Consider the following 18,493-nt stretch of genomic DNA (forward strand, 5'->3'; position numbering starts at 1 on the left):
CAGTGAAGGAAACTGGGGGCATTGGTGGTGGGTAACTTATACTTGTGAAGGGAATGGGTGTTGGAGCATTATATAATTGAAACCAATTATGAACAACCTTGTAATTGTGATCCAACTAAAAACAAAGTGCTCTTTATGGATTACAGGGGCCATGCTACCTAAAGCACAGGAACTTTTGCTGAAAGCTACTTCCTGGGAGACCTGGCCTGACCCCTGTGCAATGTAAGTCTTTGACTCACCCCATCCTTCTTGTCTCGTTCCAGGGCCCCATGCAAGAATTCCATGGACACATCTTCATTTTCATCCAGCCATTGTAAAACAAATTGTTCAAACCACCTGCAATGAGGCATGAAAAGATTGGAGCTAGTTGGAATATGCCACACCTCTGCACACTTCTTGATAGAAGTCTTCTGCAAGGCAGGGTGGTCTTGATACTTTTCTCCTTTTACAGCAATGCCCAGAAAAGTGCCCAGAACAGGAACAAATCTGGCTTGATGAACTGACCCTGCCCCCCTCCACCGCCCTACCAATCCAGTGGGTCCCTCTTCCATTCCCTCCATGGTGCCCACATATGACTCACGCTGGATACTCGGGCACATGTCCCTGGAGGGCAGGCAGATCCCGCACATATTCATTGTGTAGCCACTTCACCTTGAAGTGCAGGTTCATGTAGTCTGCACTCTTACACAGTCGATCTTTCTCATGCTCTAGTGGTGGAAGGGAGGCTGGGTCAGGTTGTGGGAGTAGAGGCCCTGAGTTCCTGGACTTCCCGAAGCAGTAGATTCAGACAGGAGATACTGTTATCTGCCTTAGAACAATTGTGACTCCTAATAACTTTCTCACAGCCTCTCTCTTCTGCCCCCAGTGTTGTAATCTTTAAGATCCAGATCTAAATCTTCCTTCAGAGACTGAAAGTCCCGTATAAGGCAATAGTTTTGTACTAGTTTTTGTAAATGCCAACCAAAGGAATGGCCTCAAGTGAGAAGAAAGAAATGTGGGTGTTAATGTTGACTAGTGGTAACTAAACTACTCAGAACTGGAGATATTCTACCACTGAGGATTTTTTTACTTATAGTAACATGGTCAGTCCCTCAGACCAGCTTAAATACTAAGATGAGTAGTTATACATGGAATGACTGGGCCAATGACAATTACACAGACACACAGGAAACAGTGGAGCCAGCTGACAAAGTAATTGAAAAGTCATAGTTTAATAGAATCTTAAAGAGCAACAGAGCAAAGCTGAAACATTGAAATAATGAACTCTCAAAGAAATATGCAAATAAGAACTGTCAGCTTGGATACCATGGAAACATAGTCAGATGAAAAGTTTTCATTCCACAGAAAATGGGATGCTTATTACGGACTGGAAAGGTCAAACAGCTAGATCTCCTGGGTTTTCTGAAAAATCTAGGACAGTATTAAAGCTTTCTCAGAGTATTAGAGCACTGGTATGTCTACAGGGTCTCATCATTCACCCTTTAATAGATAAAGCATTATTTTGAAAAATAAAATACAGCATAGTGGTAAAAGCAAACAAATGGGAAAATGTAAGAGCTATAGAAAAGGGATGGCCAGCATCCCTGATAACTCTATTCAGGTGCTGTCGGTGATGCTCTTCCATGTCACATCAGAACAACTATTTTGGGGTACCTGGTATTTTCTAACTAGCATGGCAGACATTCAAGGAGGAAGAGGGAGGATATTTCTGAGGACTCCTGGTCTCAGGAATTTTACTCCTCGAACACTGCAGGAAGTATCCCACTTGCAGTTGCATTTGTAGTCTTTTCTATAATGCATTGAACAAGAGAAGAGTAAGGGTATAAAGGGTATAAGGCTATAGATAAAGGGGCAGCCAGTAGAAGTTCTTACCACCCAGAAAGAGGACCTTTCAAATACAGATTACAGTGGATGCTCGTGACAGAGCAGAGGCACCAATAAGCAATAAAGAGATTGAAAAAAAATTGAGGGATATCAGATACACACTCCCACCCCCTTTTTTGGAGGGGTCACACCCAGCGATGCTCAGGGGTTACTCCTGGCTTTGAACTCAGGAATTACTCCTAGCAGTGCTTGGGGGACCATATGGGATGCTGGGGATTGAACCCTGGTTGGGTGTGTGCAAGGCAAATGCCCTACCCGCTGTGGTACCATCACTCCAGCCCCCCGAGATACATACTTTCAGAGAATGCCCCTTTTCTTTTCCCCATATCCTGTTATCTTAGAAATAATCAAAGGGCCTAGAAATCAAAAATATAAAACCTGGAGGGTTCTTCCTCCTTCCTATTTAGCAACTAGATGGAGGTAGAGGCAGTGCTGGCCCATCAATCCTGAGCTGCCTAACTACTTTCTTCTAGAGGCTTTCATATCACTGGCTTTATATATATAATTCTCCCTTTCTCTGGCAATCTTCCTTCAAGTCCCAAACTCCATTTTCTTTTTTTTTTTTTTTTTGCTTTTTGGGTCACACCCAGCGATGCTCAGGGGTTACTCCTGGCTTTGCACTCAGGAATTACTCCTGGCGGTGCTTGGGGGACCATATGGGATGCCGGGGATCGAACCCGGGTCGGCCGCGTGCAAGGCAAACGCCCTACCCGCTGTGCTATCGCTCCGGCCCCCCAAACTCCATTTTCTACATTAATTTCTGTAGCTTAGAAATTAACAAGAAGTGGAGTACTGACCACAAGTCATACTTTAAATTATTCTAACAAGTCCCATGGAGTTATGTTCCAGTACGGCTTTCTTAAGATGGCTGTTGTCGCTGCTGCTTTTGTGTGGGTTGTATGCTCTGCTGTGTTGGGTGTATCTGATGTCAAAAAAAAAAAAAAAGGAGCGGGGGAACTCCTCATTTAAACCATAGCCTGTCCCTGACTTCCATTTCTTCACTCCACTTACCTTTCATCCTTGGAGAGTTCTTTCAACCTCATTAAACTATTAAACTTGCTGATACTGCATCCTTTGCCTAATTTTTCAGAGGTTATAATAAGGTCCATGGGTTTTGATGAGACTCTCACTTTACCTGGATTTAACTCTAGTTAATTTTTTGCCATCTTAACCTCTCCAACTGAATTTGAACAAAATATGCATAAAAACATACAAATAAATCTTATACTCTTGGTTCAAGGCTGAGCACCACCTTCAAGCTTTCCTCTCTCTCTATTTCTCTATCTCTCTGTGTCTCTCTGTGTCTCTGTTTCTGTCTCTATCTCTCCTCCAACCCCCTCTGTTTAATTGTATCTAGTTAAATCACCACCTATGCTGATAGCACTTCCAAAATTTCTCTGGAATCTTTCCATTTTTTTATAGTCACATTATTACCTGCCTAGTACTATTATCACCATTTCTAACCTGGATTATAACAGTCTCCAAACAAGTGATTCATTCTACCATTCATTGTCCAAACTGGCTACAGAGAATGATTTTTTTTTAACATTATAAATCTGATCTTGTCAATCTCTTGTTTGACATATTCAATGGCACCTAACTGCCTCAGGATATAGTCTAGAAGCTTAAACGTGGTTTATTACCTCTATTATGATCTGGATCTGCCTGCCTACTCTATCCTTGTCTCTCATTTATGTCTTTCCCTATACTCTAAAAGGCTAGTGACACTGAACTGATCCCAGTTCCACAAGCATGGCCTCTCAGCTCTCTCAGCACCCCCAGTCTTAGAATATACTGTGTACTGTTGCCAAATTATCCTATATCTCCCTTTTCTGTCCCTACTGGCTAAGGTCTATCTATCATTCTTCAGGTTTCATTTTGTACTTCACCTTCAAGAAACCTTCTTAGGTTCTCGCGTTTTTCCTATGTACTTTCAACACCTTATGCTATTCTTCTTGTGGCACATGTAGTTTTGAATTGTTACTGCCAATATACATGCCTGCTTTCTAGAGTGACATCTGAGCTTCTTAGAGATTTGGGATGTTTCTTTCTTCTTATTTGGGTCCTAGAAACTAGCAAGTATCTGGCACAAAGAAAATACCAAACACTTGATGAATAGGGTAGAAATCTGATGCAAAGTGATATGAAGAGACTTCCTGTTCTATATTTTAATTGAAGTAGTAGATATATAGGTGTGATTACTAATCAATATCCATCAAATTATACGATGAAAGTAGCTTTTATTTAGTAGTATGTGCACTACACCTCAATAAAGTTAGGTAATTTGTAGCATTTTTCACAGTTGAAGTCAACATTATCCTTTTATCATCAGGTCTTTAAACTCCTTCTTTCTCTTGTCCTCCACTTTTTTGATATTTACAGGTCAGCTATATCTCCTCATCTCTAGATAATATTATCTGTAGTTCCAATTTTTAGTCTCTTCCAGTTCCAACTGTCCCTATATTACCCTCAGGTAAAATCTTACTAAAACACAACTTCACATCACACCTCTATTCATGAAGCTATACTGGTTTATTATTGTTCTTTTTTTTAAAAAAAATTTTATTAGAGAATCACTGTGATATACAGTTACAATATTATTGTTCTTAATAACTAAGATTTATTCAGTGCTAAGTAAATGCCAGGCAACATATAGTTAAATACATCTCAATTACTTTATCAACAACAAAATAATGCTATTGCCACTCCCATTTTATAGATAAAAAAGAAGGGACTTAAGAAGGGGGAGACTTAAAAAATTAAGTATCCTGACACAGGGTTACAGTGCTGCATTGGTGGGGAAATTCAGATTTGAAACTGGATCAACATTCTTTTAAAGTGGCTTTTTTTTTTTTTGCTTTTTTTGGGTCACACCTGGCGATGCACACGGGTCACTCCTGGCTCATGCACTCAGGAATCACCCCTGGCGGTGCTCAGGGGATCATATGGGATGCTGGGATTCGAACCCGGGTCGGCCGCGTGCAAGGCAAACGCCCTACCCGCTGTGCTATCACTTCAGCCCCTAAAGTGGCTTTTAACTCTTTTCTGTTTGTAAAACATTAATAAAACTTCCTTTTCAAAAGAAATCTCCTGGGAACTCCACATAAGATTGCTAAAAGTAGAGTTTACTTAGCTGGCAAGTATCTGACAAAAGGCATGGAGCCCAATATCCGGAGATACTGTGCTCATTTAGCTAAATGAGCCCAAGTTGAGCCCAAATGATACTCAAGTTGAAAACCTCTCTCCAATATTTTAATTACCCTATCTTTCTTGTGGAGCTGATTCATATTTCACCCGTTTTAATCTCTCCGCCCCCACCCCCACACCTTAAAGTCACTTGGAGCTCTAGAACTAGGACCATAAAACTTCCCTCCTAAAGCTCATTGAAAGCTATCTGATAGCAAGGGACTAAAGACCTACATATACGCCTGACATGCTAAGATGTAGCCTATAGTTCCAGGCTTAACCAAGTATAAGCAGAAGACAGCCACTTGTCTCAGGTGGAATTATATAATGTTTATGCAGTTTGTGGTGATCTCAAACTTAGAAAGCATCTTCTCCTTTAACTTAAAACTAGCTGCTCCTAAACTTCAAAAATTTAAAATTTTGAAGTTTACCCATTTCCTCTACTATTTCACCTGAATAAAAGATCCAGATTCTGCTTTGACCTTGCCCGGTGCTGTTCTTGCTCCTTCTAGATATAATTTCATGGATCAAGGAGCTGAACTAACATATTTTCTTTCTGGCTTTGTCACATCAATCAAAAACAGTTTTCAAGGAAATCTAGGTCAGGCAGTCTCTGGTGTGAAAAATAATCCTATTTACATAGTTAAGATTCTGTGATTTTTTGAAACTGTAAAGATGTTTTATGAGTCTATTCTTCAGTAGAAGGGTCACCTAAGAATACCCAGTACAGGTAGAATTGATCTCTGGGCTGCGTTGTAAACAAACACGATCCAAAGCTGAAAGGAGGAAACTATATCATACAGCCAGTTACATTATTTTTTCCTACCTTTAAAATTTTTTTCTATCAATATTCTGTAGTTTTTAGTGCTTTAATAAATACTTCTCAAGCATATAATTCTAACCCATTACCAGTGTACCCTCTCCCTCTTCCTAACACTTCTCCCTTTCAACCCACTCCAGTTGTGTGGATCAGTTCTTCCATTATGTTGTCTTTGGCCCTTTGTTGCTAATTTGCTATGTACCTTTAAGCACTACATATGAGAGAGGCCATTCTATAACTACTGACTGACTTCACTGAAAAAAACACTCAGACCTAATTCTTGGGGTTTATGGGAAGGTGGGTGGTTGGTCACCCCCAGAAGTGCTCAGGGATCACTCCTAGCAGGCTCAGGGGACCATATGAGGTGGGCTGCATGCAAAGCAAATGCCCTACCCACTGTACTATCATTCCAGCCCCAAACTCCATTATTCTTGTGGCTAAAGTTTTGCCTAACCGATGTCTCTTGAGGCTTATTACCCAATTTGCCCAGAATCTCCCTAGTTTCTCAAAGTGTTTTTCACTCAGAATCTGCAGCTATCTGGGATAGGAAAGGGAATGAAAACAAGGTGTTTGGGCCTAAGGGTCCACAGCCTACTGATCTGGGCATAACCTTACCCTCCAGTGCGTATTTCATGTCTTGGGCAAAGAGTTGCCACATTACTTCTGCGCTGACTTTTCCCACATTCAGCTCCTGAGGAAACCTGCATGACAGAAGAGATCACAGTCATAAAACAAGGCAAGATCCATGTGATTTTATTGATTTAATTGCTAATGTGCCCAGATATTAGAAGTCAAATAAAAAAGTCTAGGAAATAGGGCTAGGGTCAATCTGGGGAAAAGGGATTCAAGGCACGTAAAAGGAAAAGTAGAACAGAGGATCCTCTAGGGCAAGGCGCATCCAGGGAAGAGGATACCCAAAAGGCAGAAAATTGAGACTGAGAAGAGAATGATTGAGATTGGAATGCAATCCCAGTCTAAATAAGCTGGAGAAAAAAAGGGGAAAGAGGTGGACATAAGAAGGCCCACCTTGGGGCTGGAGCGATAGTACAGCAGGTAGTATGTTTGCCTCACAAGCGGCTGACCTGGATTTGATTCCCGGCATCTCATATGGTTCCCCAAGCACCACCAGGAGTAGATCCTGAGTGCAGAGCCAGGAGTAACCCCTGAGTATCTCTGGGTGGGACCCAAAAAGCCAAAAAAAGCAAAAAAAAAAAGAAGGCCCACTTTATTCACAATGCACAAACACATACACACATGGTCTCTGGATCCCCTGGGACTCCTATGGCAGCCATTCCTAGAGGCTTCTCACTCCAGGAAGGCTGGCAGGGCCCCCCATTATGCTTCCACACCTTTCTCCAGAAATACTCAGACAGATACAAGGGACAGAGGGACAGACGAACTGACAGGAGGAAGAGGTGGCACTGCAAACATACAGAGATAGGAAAGAAGCTGTTAGACAGACGGACAAACCAACCACCAACCAGTCAGGGTCTAAAGGGGTGATACTCACTGGTTCAGAACAAGTGTGTAAGAATTCTTATCCTCCTCAATAATTGACACAATTAGTGTGATGAGTTTGGGCCAAAAATCCAGGTTCCGAATGCTAGGCCCTTGTTCTTCTGGAGGTAACTCCTGTTTCTTGTTCCAGAGAAGACAGCAATAGTTAATGACAGTCAAAATAGAATGTGAAGAATATCTTTAATCTTTCTCTTTACCTTTCCCTCCCAATTCCCCTTTTCTTAGAATCAGGGACCATTCTTTTCCTAGAAACTGTCTTCCATAAGATTGTTGCTGTTTACAATGGAAAACAAATTATCTAATGCTTCCTTTTCAGCAGGTCTGACTTTAGGGGAGAGACTCTCCAAACAATAATAGTGAGTTTTGTTGAAATATTGTATGCAATCAAAGTGAAAGTAAAGTGAAATTTATTAGTTACACAGGCGGGGGGGGGGAGCTAAGGGTGGGGGGGCTAGGGGCATGGGGGGGTTAGGGGTGTGGGGGTGCGGGGTGGAGCTATACTGGGATTCTTGGTGGTGGAATATGTGCACTGGTGAAGGGATGGGTATTCGAGCATTGAGCATTGTATAACTGAGATTTAAACCTGAAAACTTTGTAACTTTCCAGATGGTGACTCAATAAAAAATTAAAAAAAAAAAAAGATTGTTGCTGTTTAGTCAGTAGGATGACTATTGGTAGGCCCTTTCCTGTGCGCGCACGCACACACACATACACACAAACACACACACACACACACACACACACACACGCACGCGTGCGCAAGTGCGTGCATACACACAGCTACACTTTCCTCAGACCTAGCTCAGAATTTAATATATATTAAATTAGACCGAAGGGAATTTATTTTTCAATGTGTAGCATCAGGACATTTTAAGAAGAGTTATAATTGAATTTTCATAGAATATTCTATGGCTTTAAAATGAAAAGAAATTATATTGGAAATACCTAGAAAACATATAAAGTTAACAAGTACTGAATTCGTATGCTAACTTTAAAAGGTAAAACAGCTATCAGAGGAAAGGGTAAACCTTGATATTTAGCCAGTGAATACTCAGAAAAGCATGCAGTACAAAGTGGTTGGAGGAAAAAGTTATACTTCTATGAGCCAATAGTTGAAAGGGACAGCTCTCAATCTCAGAGATAGGCTATCTGTTACATAGGAGGGTGTACTCAGTAAAACTAACGTTGGGGAAAATTAAATAAACTCTAGGTTGGACTGAGGATTCACCAACTCACTGTGCTCAAATTTAGATAATTTTCTTTTTATTTTTTTCCCCTTTGATTTTTAGGCACACCTTAGGGCTTACTTCTGGCTCTGTGCTCAGAGATCACTCCTGGAAGTGCTGAGGGGACCATATGCAACATGGGGAAAAAACAGGCAAGACAGATATCTTGACATCTTTATTATCTCTCCAGCCCCTAGATCACTTTCCTTAGCACCAAAGTAAAACTTATTGTTGCCACTTTTGTTCATCATCCTTTTGGTCTTTGTCCATTAACAATATCTCACATTGTCTAGAAACACACTCTACAAATCACATCAAGAACTTTACACTTTCTTCCATCATGACCACAGCAAAAGAAAGAGCACCAAGAATCACTACAGCTGGTCCACCTAATTCTGAACATCTTACCAGTTGGTACTGGCGGTTGTACAAATCATGGCAGTTGTTGAAAATATATTCATATGTGGAGTTCAAACAGGCCTTCACACAGTCTTTTACCACTTGGCTGGCTCTTGGAGGGCTCTGCAATTCTTGTACCTAGCAATTGATAAAAGAAGTATGGGCCCAGGGTCCTAATCATCTGGGTGAGATATTCTAGCTTTCCCCAAATCTATTACAGATCTCTTCATCTCTGAACCTTGCTCTGGGACAAATAGCCAAGAAAGATGATGGGAAACTTATTCATACATTGTCTATATTCTCTTTTGCAAGAAATCTAGGAACAGTATATAGAAATGTCTATGTAGAAATGATAAATTGAAATGTTAGCAATGATGATTCTTATTCTTTGTATCTGTGCCAGGTCCCCAGGACTGTATCATCCAGAGAAGTTTATCTCTTACCTTCATTCTGAAGAAAGTAATGCTAGTCAGCAAATCCACTGTGGACTTTAAGTCCTGAAGTCTCTCAGGGCTCCCAGCAGGGAAATTATTCTGTTGCAAATCGAGCAAATACAAGAAATAAATAACAGAGCAGGAAAGCTTATTCCTGCCCAAAACAATGAAATTAAAAGCTTCCCTACTATCCATTGGGATTTTCCTTCATTGAGTTGGACAAAAAAACTGTAAAACTATCTCTTTTGTCCACCAACACAGACTGACCCTCACGAAAAGCAAAGGTTAATAATTCACAGTGTAGGAAGCAGCATATCCTACTCTGAAACCTCCTTCCCATGCAGTATGTGAGCACCTGCACAAATAAACATACACATACATAGATATGTGTGTATTTTTCTTGGGTGAAGAATCTTACACCGATATAGAAGTCCTTCAATAGTCACACTTTAACTGTATATCCTGGTATATAAGTGGAGCCACAGTTCAGATAAGATTGAGATCAAATGTATGGTGGACACCAATTATTCTATCTTTTTAGAGTCAGCAGATGGCAAAGCTCTGAGTAGAGCTGCTTTTTCAGTGAGTTCTTTATGACCTTCCCACTGTGCCTTACTTCATTTCCTTTGGCATAAGTTTAAGGAGGAAACTGCCAAGGAGAGCTGAAGGGAGATATTGAGTCACTCTCCATTTTAAGAGTTGCCTTTTTAAAACCTTCAAATGGCTACTTATATGCCAAATACAAGATATACAGTAGGCTCTCCAATTGTTCATGCATATGGAGGTGCACTCAAAGTGCAACAATAAAAATCTCACTTTTTTTACTTTAAGGTCATTTTTATACTTACTTTTTTAATGTGGGTAATATTGCCTGCTCTGGAAATTCACAAAACTTTAAAGTAATAAAATCATTATAAGATTGTAGGAAGAACTAAGATACTATCTATTTTCCTATCCTGACCTGTGCCTGGTACCTGGCCTCCTATTAGATTTACTTCCTTCCTACATTGTAGGTATGAACAATAGCACAGCTACAAATACTTGATGTAATCAAGACACTGTCTTCTCAGTTGAATTTTCCTCCCCTACAAACAAAGAGAGCATGATAAAGAATAGGAAGGAAAGGTAATGATCTTATTTTATAAATGGGGCATTTCTGGAAAAAAATTGTTTTCACACAATTCCCTAGAGAGAATGTAATTGGGCTGGAGTGATAGCACAGTACGTAGGGCGTTTGCCTTGCATTCAGCCAACCCAGGTTCAATTCCCAGCATCCCATATAGTCCCCTGAGCACCGCCAGAAGTAATTCCTGAGTGCAGAGCCAAGAGTAACCCCTGTGCATCGCCGAGTGTGATCCTTAGAAAAAAAATGGCAAGAAAGAAAGAAAGAAAGAAAGAAAGAAAGAAAGAAAGAAAGAAAGAAAGAAAGAAAGAAAGAAAGAAAGAGAGGGAGGGAGGGAGGGAGGGAGGGAAAGGAAAGGAAGGAAGAAAGGAAGAAAGAAAAGAAAAAGAGAATATAATCAAAGAATCTCCCTGGTTCTTAGGGTTTGGAGAATCATGGGTGTCAGTGGTTTTTGGATATGTATGAGAGCATAAGAACACAGACTAATTTTCCTTGCTTCCAATATTTATAGACAACATTAACCAATAGTCTCTCTACACTAGCTTGATATCTAGACTAGAATGACCCACAGTCATGTCCTAACTCACCCTATACGTAGAGAGGTCAATCCTCAGTGAGTTATGCAGCTGGTCCAGTAGTTTTACAAATCTCTCTTTCTGCATATAGGAAAAAAATAGTGGGTAAGAGAAATATTCTGTGCCTGAATGCCCCTCAACTGTAATAGAAACAAAATGAACTCCTAGTGAGGTGAAAAAAATTGTGAATATATCCTGTCCCAACCCTGCACATGAGAACAACAGACAAATTTTTTTTGAATGAGATGGATGATTCCTACACTATGTCTTAGCAACTCTGTCTCAAACTGAAGAATGTTCTGAACTGGTAAGAGAAAAAGCTATCCATGGGAGGGGAAACAGTTCTTTCTATGTAAAAGTGAATAGGAAATTACCAGTGTACCTCCATCCCTTTGGAATACTAACTTATCTTAGATAAAGGAAATGCCACACATTTTTCAGTTTGTTGCTGAATCTGTGGTCTCCTAACTTATCCTGGAGTAACCCGTAACAGTTAACAGTCTCAGCTTAGCATTAATAATGGGAAGGAAAAATAGTGACACATTTAGAGGTGCAATGTGAAGGGGTCTCTCTTTAAATTATGTTCTATATTAATTCCCTTAGTCTACTCTTAGTAAATGTTAAAATTAATTTACATGAATTATTTGAATATAAATTCTATAGTGAAATGCCTGGCAAGCTCTCTGTGGCGTATTCGATATGCCAAATACAGTAACAATGATAGGTCTCATTCCCTTTACGAAAGAGCCTCCACTGCAGCACTGCTGGGAAGAATGAGTAGAGAGGCTGCTAAAATCTCAGGGCTGGGACGAATGGAGACGTTACTGATGCCCGCTCAAGAAAATCAATGATCAATGTGATGACAGTGATACAGTGAATGAAATGTAAAATCCTGTGCCTATAGGCTTTGATCATCATACTCTTTGAACTCATACATAATATTTTACTAGATATTAAGCAGCATACAATAGGATAAGACAAAATAAATATCTGATAGCTTACTCTATTACATTAACTCATCTACAGAAATATTTTTAATAACAATAAATGAGTGGTATGTACCAAGAAAAGGGCTCAGAAACCCTGTGGATTCAGGAATATCAATAACTTTATCCTTAGCAAGGCAATGTTTGCAGTGAATCAGAGATATTTCATCAGGTATGTATTGAAATGATGTCAAGTGACATTGTGAGTAATGATCATACTTTTTAAAGTATCTTAACACCACAACAGATCATATTCTGTTTGGTGAAATAATTCAGACATAGAAAGAGGATAGGCTTCTGTACAGTCTGGCATTCCTCAACTAGACATCAGTCTTACATGAACTTAATTGGAATGAAACTGTCAGAGACCGAATAATATTAGAATAGCCTGGTGGTGGACCTGTGGGACTAGGAACATGTTGACACATCCAAATTGTTGGATGGCAGAGGTTCTGCCAAAGCCCAGGTGACATCACCTAAAACAAAGTGATACTACTCTGCCTTCTCTCATTTATTCAGGCCTAAGGAGAGTCTCTAAGTATAGATTATACATTCATAAGGAAAGAAGAGATGAGGTATAAGGAGAGACAAACTAGCACTGTCTGCATGCCCATAAGGAAATACAATTCATCTATAAAAGTGCAGCTAACCTAATTTAGGCATATTGGCTAATTCTCTAGTATTGATTATGAGAAGGCAAATTTAATTCTTGCTAACAAATAGGTCCATAAGTTTTTTAGGTCATACTCACCCCAAAGTTGGAAGCTGCAAAGCGATCAGAAGCAGAGACATTGGTGAAAGCAGTTGTATGGGCATAGTAGGCATTGATGTTGGCCAGTAAAGTGCTCATCACTGCTGGCACACCAGGACACATGTATTTAGATGACAAACATGCAAAGTGCCTGAAAAACAGCATACCAATCTTTAAAGACACTTCAGGGTGAATGAGAGCCAAGTAATGAAAAATCTCACTGATACGCATAATATTTTAATCACTTTATCATACAAGGATCCTCATAATTTATTCAAATAGATAGCTAATGAACATCTACTGTGTACCAGCCCCTATGCTAAGTGTTAAGAATTTTTAAAATGTGATAGTCTGTCAAAGAAGTCAATAATCCCAGGTACCGTGGAAAATAGAAAGATTCCCTAAATCAGAATGGTTTAGGGCTAGAAAGGATTAGGAAAAGATTGCCCAGTGAAGAGATGGTTGAATCAAATCTTAAAGGATTAGTAAGAATTAATCAAATATAGAATTATAACTGGGCAAGCAAAGTGAAATTATATCACAAAGAATAAGAAATGACTCATGAGAAAGTGAGTCAACTAGGGAAACCTTGGTAATGGGTACTGTTCATGTGTTTGATAAAGGAATACCAAGAAGTAAAAGGAATAAACTGGGAATAGACAATAGTTTCTCTAAACTACTACCATCAATGTTTAAATAAAGACAGAGTATAATCAGATTAGCCTTGAAAAAGGTCATTTTGGTGATAAATTTGAAAAGAGACTTGATGACTATCAGACAGAAAGGACTGTTGAAGAGCTACCATAATCATTCATAAAAGAAGTAATAAAACACGAAATGGAACAGAGACACAGTTAAGAAAACAGACTCTAGGGTTTGAATCTCAACTCTACCATTCACTCAGTGACCTTATTACTATACTTTTCTATTCCTCAGTTTTCTTATCTGTAAAATGGGGAAAACAATGGTGCTTATTTCAGATGGTTGAGAGGTGGATTAAATTAATTAACATCTATAAAGTGATAGCACATAAGAAAATGCTACATAAGAGCCATGGTATTATTGTTGCAGCTGTGGTATTATTATTATTAAGCTATAAGCCACAGTGGTAGAATAAAAACTTTTTTGGAGATACAATTTAGAGATTACAGAGACTGATTGGATGCCGAGACATAAAGTGGTGGTAATTAAGAGAAGTTTAGGACTGATGATGTAGCTTAAGTGGCAAAGCATATGCCCTGATTGTCTGGGGCCCTTGCTTTGATCCCTGGAGCACCACAGAGTGGCTGAAGGCCCCACCTCCCCGCTCCAAAATAAAAAAGTTTAGCATGACACATGAATTGATTTAGACAGTGGAGCTGTAAATCATTCTATTTATTAAAGTAGGTAATATAGAACAATAAGCAAATTTCATGGAGCTAGTGAGTTTTATGGATTTTTCCCATTCAAAGTTTGCAATATCTGTGGAATACCCAGGAGGTAGATGAAAATGGTTCTGAAATTCAGGAAAAGTTCTGATTAAGAGGAAGATATTTGTGAGCTCTAAGTTCAGAAGTAATGGTTGAGATTTAAATCAACTCATCCCAGACTGGGCCTCTTCCACCCAGATCCCCCATTTTCCAGTAGCTAGGTGGTCACACCCAGAAACTGCCCCCAGTGCCGAGTAATCCCATCAATGGCCAACATCCAGAGACTATAAAACCAAGCTCCCAAAAGCACACGGCCATAAAGTGCGACATCTTATAGCCTAGTTCTCCCTCTCAGAGAACCTGGCAAGCTACTGAGAGTTTAATGCCCGCACGGGAGAGCTTGGCAAGCTCCCCGTGGCGTATTCATATACCAAATATAGTAACAATGATGGTTCTCATCCCCCTGACTCTGAAAGAGCCTCTAACGTGGCACTATTGGGAAGAATGAGTAAAGAGAGGCTGCTAAAAATCTCAGGGCTAGGACGAATGGAGACATTACTGGGCCCACTCGAGCAAATTGAGGATCAACGGGATGACAGTGATAGTGATAGTGAATTCCAGAGTGAATGAATAGGAATGGCAGAGGGGATCAAGGAGACAGCTTAAAGTGCTGGTGTGCATGTCTGGTGTATACAAGGCCCCAAGTTCAATCCATGGTAGAGCATGACCACATGGCCACCTAAACACCACTGTGGTGGCCATGGTGACCCCTAGCTCTGCTGGGCCTGAGGAGCATCACTTCACAGGCCCTAAGCATTGAACTATCCAGCCCAGTTGGTTGCGTAAAGCTGGCTGGGAGTGGGTCTGCCACACCCTGAATGTTGTTTGGGTTGTGCCCTGGCCTCTCAAAAAAAAAAAAAAAAGGCAGAGCAGTCATTCTCAAGCATGGTTCTATATGTTTCTTCTCTTTCTATACTGAACTTGCAATTCCATGAATACTTTATGCTACCTGCACTGCACATAACTACCAGAAATACCTTTTCTTCTATTCTGTATTTTAAGACTCAGTTTAAGTGTCTGTTCTTCAATGGCTTACTCCATATATTTGCCCTAAAATGTATGTGCTGCCATAATATTCTGTGATTATTTCCATCATGGCACTTATCCCATATTGTACTTTGTTTTTTACTGATCTGTCTCTGTTGCTAGATTGAGTTCTCCAGGCAGAGACCCCATATTATTTCTTTGTATTTTTATACATAGAACAATCTCTATCTCTCTCTCTCTCTCTCTTACATACACACACACACACACACACACACACACACACACACACACACACACATTTACTTTCTCAGTCCTGTGATCCTGTGACATGTGGGCAGGTTTGTACTTGCTTAGTCCCAACCTCTGCCCTCATGTTTTGTTTCCTTATCTCTCAGTTTTGGAGTGGACAGTCTAACACTTTCTCCTTAAGTCTCAAAAAAAACACATTCCCTTTAAAAATACACTATATTTGCCTTGTGCATAGACCCACCCACATCATCATTTCAGAGAGAAAAGCAATGAATCACTGGCATTAACCTACCCTAAAAACATATCCACCCTATTAGTGTGCTTTTATTAACCACCCCAAGTTTTAGTAGCTATTTCCCAGAGTCCCAGGGGAGCCTCACGTCATAGCCTGATATATGGACTCAATGCCATAGCGCATGGCAAATTCATCCACAATTTCTTGAGCAGTCTCATCAAAGTACACCTTCCATGCATCATCTCCTCTAGCCTCGGGGATCCGGACTCCTCCACTGCCCTGAATATCAGTGAGGTAATGGAAGAGGTTCTGCAGGAGACAAGAGACAAGCAAAGAGTTAAATACATATGAAAACAAAAACAAAACCTGATTGTAAAAGTCTAGGAGAATGTGAATAGGGTTCTACAGAAATTTTGTCCTTCGAATCATTGCTTAGTTTGTTCCATGACACTAGTAGCAAAAAACAACCAAGGGATTAAAACTATTATTTTGGCTGTTAAGAGAAACACAAAGAACACCAAGGACAAAATAAAAAGCAGGTCCTAGATCTTCAACCATCTAGCAATACTCTTCTTTCTTTGTATTTTGGGACCACACCTGGTGATGCTCAGGTGTTATTCCTGACTCTGCACTCAGGAATTACCCCTGGCGGCACATGGGGGACCATATGGGATTCTAGGGATTGATGGGATGCCTGGGTTGGCTGTGTGTAAGGCAAGCCCCCTACCTGCTGCACAATCACTTCGGTCCTAACAATACTATTCATTATCAAAGGCCCTCCCACCCCCCACCCCCACTAACCCCCATCTACTACAGGCTAGCTCACCTCATGGAGACACGTATACTGCACATGATATGGAGCTACTTTCTCCTCCCCCTTGATTTCCACACTGATTTGTAACCGGATAGCCCCTGAGACGGCTGATTTGTCTGTCCTCTTCTCTAGGAAGGAGAGAAAACCAGACATTGACATCAATGCACCAACAGACAGCTCCCAACCTGGCTTAACCCAAGGAAAAGTTGGTTTTGATCTGAGGGTTCACCTAAAAGCATTAATTCACTCCAATAATGGCCTAGTCCACAAAAAATCTAACTGTCTAGGTGGTAAAATAGAAGTGCCCAGGAACCTAACAGCATTAGGAATAAGTATAAAGATTAAATAAAGAGCTTTTCAAACTCTGGAGAATATCCAGTCAATGTGAGTTCCAGTCATACCCACTCCTCTGTCTCCCATCTTGATGCAGGAAAGGCAAGCTTTGTAGAGAAGTCTGCTCTGGGATAAAGTGGAAGTTTTGGGTAGACAGGATGTTCCCTGAGTTGCTTTCATTCTCTCTCTCTCTCTCTCTCTCTCTCTCTCTCTCTCTCTCTCTCTCTCTCTCTCTCTCTCCCTCCCAACAACTTTCCTTGATCTGTTTTCTCACCCAAGTTGTACCAGACATCCATCTCGCCGCTTAGAGTCCGAACCTCAATGATGGTTTGGCCAAGGAAATCATCAGACTCTCGTTTTAGTCGCTGTTTTACTCTTGACTTGATGTCATCATCCTCATCCCACACACGTACCTTAATGCGGTCAGAAGAGTTGTGGCACTCACTGAGAGAAAATTAGGCAGGCTCTGTTAGGGAGAGACCCAGCAACCCCACTCCTATTACCTCCTACTACTTCCTACAGTGTCTCCACTGCACTGGAGGCCCTGAAGACAGAAAAGGGTCAGAAAACAATGGTACTAAAATTTCCACTTGAGTCAGGCTAGCCCAGTACATGGCTCTTCATTACTTATCCTCTATGGCTCTATGACTACCACCCATTCTTTTGTTTATTTGTTTGCTTTCACTTTGGCACTTTGATTTATAAGCTGTCAGTATAGGAGTTTCAGGCATTTCATTTTCCTCAGCATTTCCCCACCAATGTCCCCAGGTTTCTTGCCCTACCAAATACCTTCCCGCACTACCCATTTATATTGCCCTAGAACAGAAGGGAAAAGGGAAAAGTAATTAGGGACAATTTGGATGTCCTGTGCAGCCAGAAGTATGACTAATACCAACAGGAAAACAGCTGGAAAGACAACACAAAGACCTAGGAAGGGCCTGGAGTTAAATCAGTAAAGATGCCAGTATACATTGATCTTATCTGCTTAGTTTATAGCTTCTTCACCTACCAAAGTCATTAGTGAATTTCTATCATTCTTTACACACATTTGAATTGTCACCTCTTCTGTTTTGTTTTCATTGGGGAAATAGCTTGTCCAAGATCTTCCCCACATCACATGCCATATGCTTTCCTTCCCTAACTTTCTGGGTCCTGTAGCCTCACCTAAAAGTTGTTCTTGGCAGGAGAGTTTATTGCTCCTTTCTCTAGGTTATCATAATATCTTTTCATATCCTATAATATGCTGTAACTATTGGTCTACTGACAAATAACAAGCTTCCTGAAGTCAGGAACTACCTTGCATACTTTTAGATATACAATATTATATACAGTGTCATATACAAACTAGAAACTCACTAAGTTATTTAATAAATAGGCACTATCAGACAAATATACTACAGAGTCCATTCATTTAGAACTAATTAGAGGTTGGAGAAATAGTACAATGAGTAAGATGTTTGCCTGTACGTGGCTGACCAGAATCTATCTCCAGCACCACATATGG

The 18,493-nt window shown here is 40.4% G+C and overlaps 1 protein-coding gene across 2 annotated transcripts in view; it reads right to left on the reverse strand.

Annotated features, from left to right (window-relative positions):
- The window catches only part of UNC13B (unc-13 homolog B), a 223,837-nt gene that overhangs the window by 9,174 nt on the left and 196,170 nt on the right, over positions 1 to 18,493 (reverse strand). For both annotated transcript variants that reach the window (XM_055136355.1, XM_055136348.1), the window contains 11 exons: positions 17,264 to 17,433; positions 16,669 to 16,784; positions 15,988 to 16,151; positions 12,903 to 13,053; positions 11,178 to 11,246; positions 9,477 to 9,566; positions 9,043 to 9,171; positions 7,401 to 7,528; positions 6,506 to 6,591; positions 581 to 707; positions 240 to 336 (listed from right to left, as the gene is read on the reverse strand). In XM_055136355.1, the coding sequence (XP_054992330.1) occupies positions 240 to 336; positions 581 to 707; positions 6,506 to 6,591; positions 7,401 to 7,528; positions 9,043 to 9,171; positions 9,477 to 9,566; positions 11,178 to 11,246; positions 12,903 to 13,053; positions 15,988 to 16,151; positions 16,669 to 16,784; positions 17,264 to 17,433 (1,327 nt within the window). The remainder of the gene's footprint in view (positions 1 to 239; positions 337 to 580; positions 708 to 6,505; positions 6,592 to 7,400; positions 7,529 to 9,042; positions 9,172 to 9,476; positions 9,567 to 11,177; positions 11,247 to 12,902; positions 13,054 to 15,987; positions 16,152 to 16,668; positions 16,785 to 17,263; positions 17,434 to 18,493) is intronic.

This window comes from Sorex araneus, chromosome 1 (assembly GCF_027595985.1).
Source record: "Sorex araneus isolate mSorAra2 chromosome 1, mSorAra2.pri, whole genome shotgun sequence".
NCBI lineage: Eukaryota > Metazoa > Chordata > Mammalia > Eulipotyphla > Soricidae > Sorex > Sorex araneus.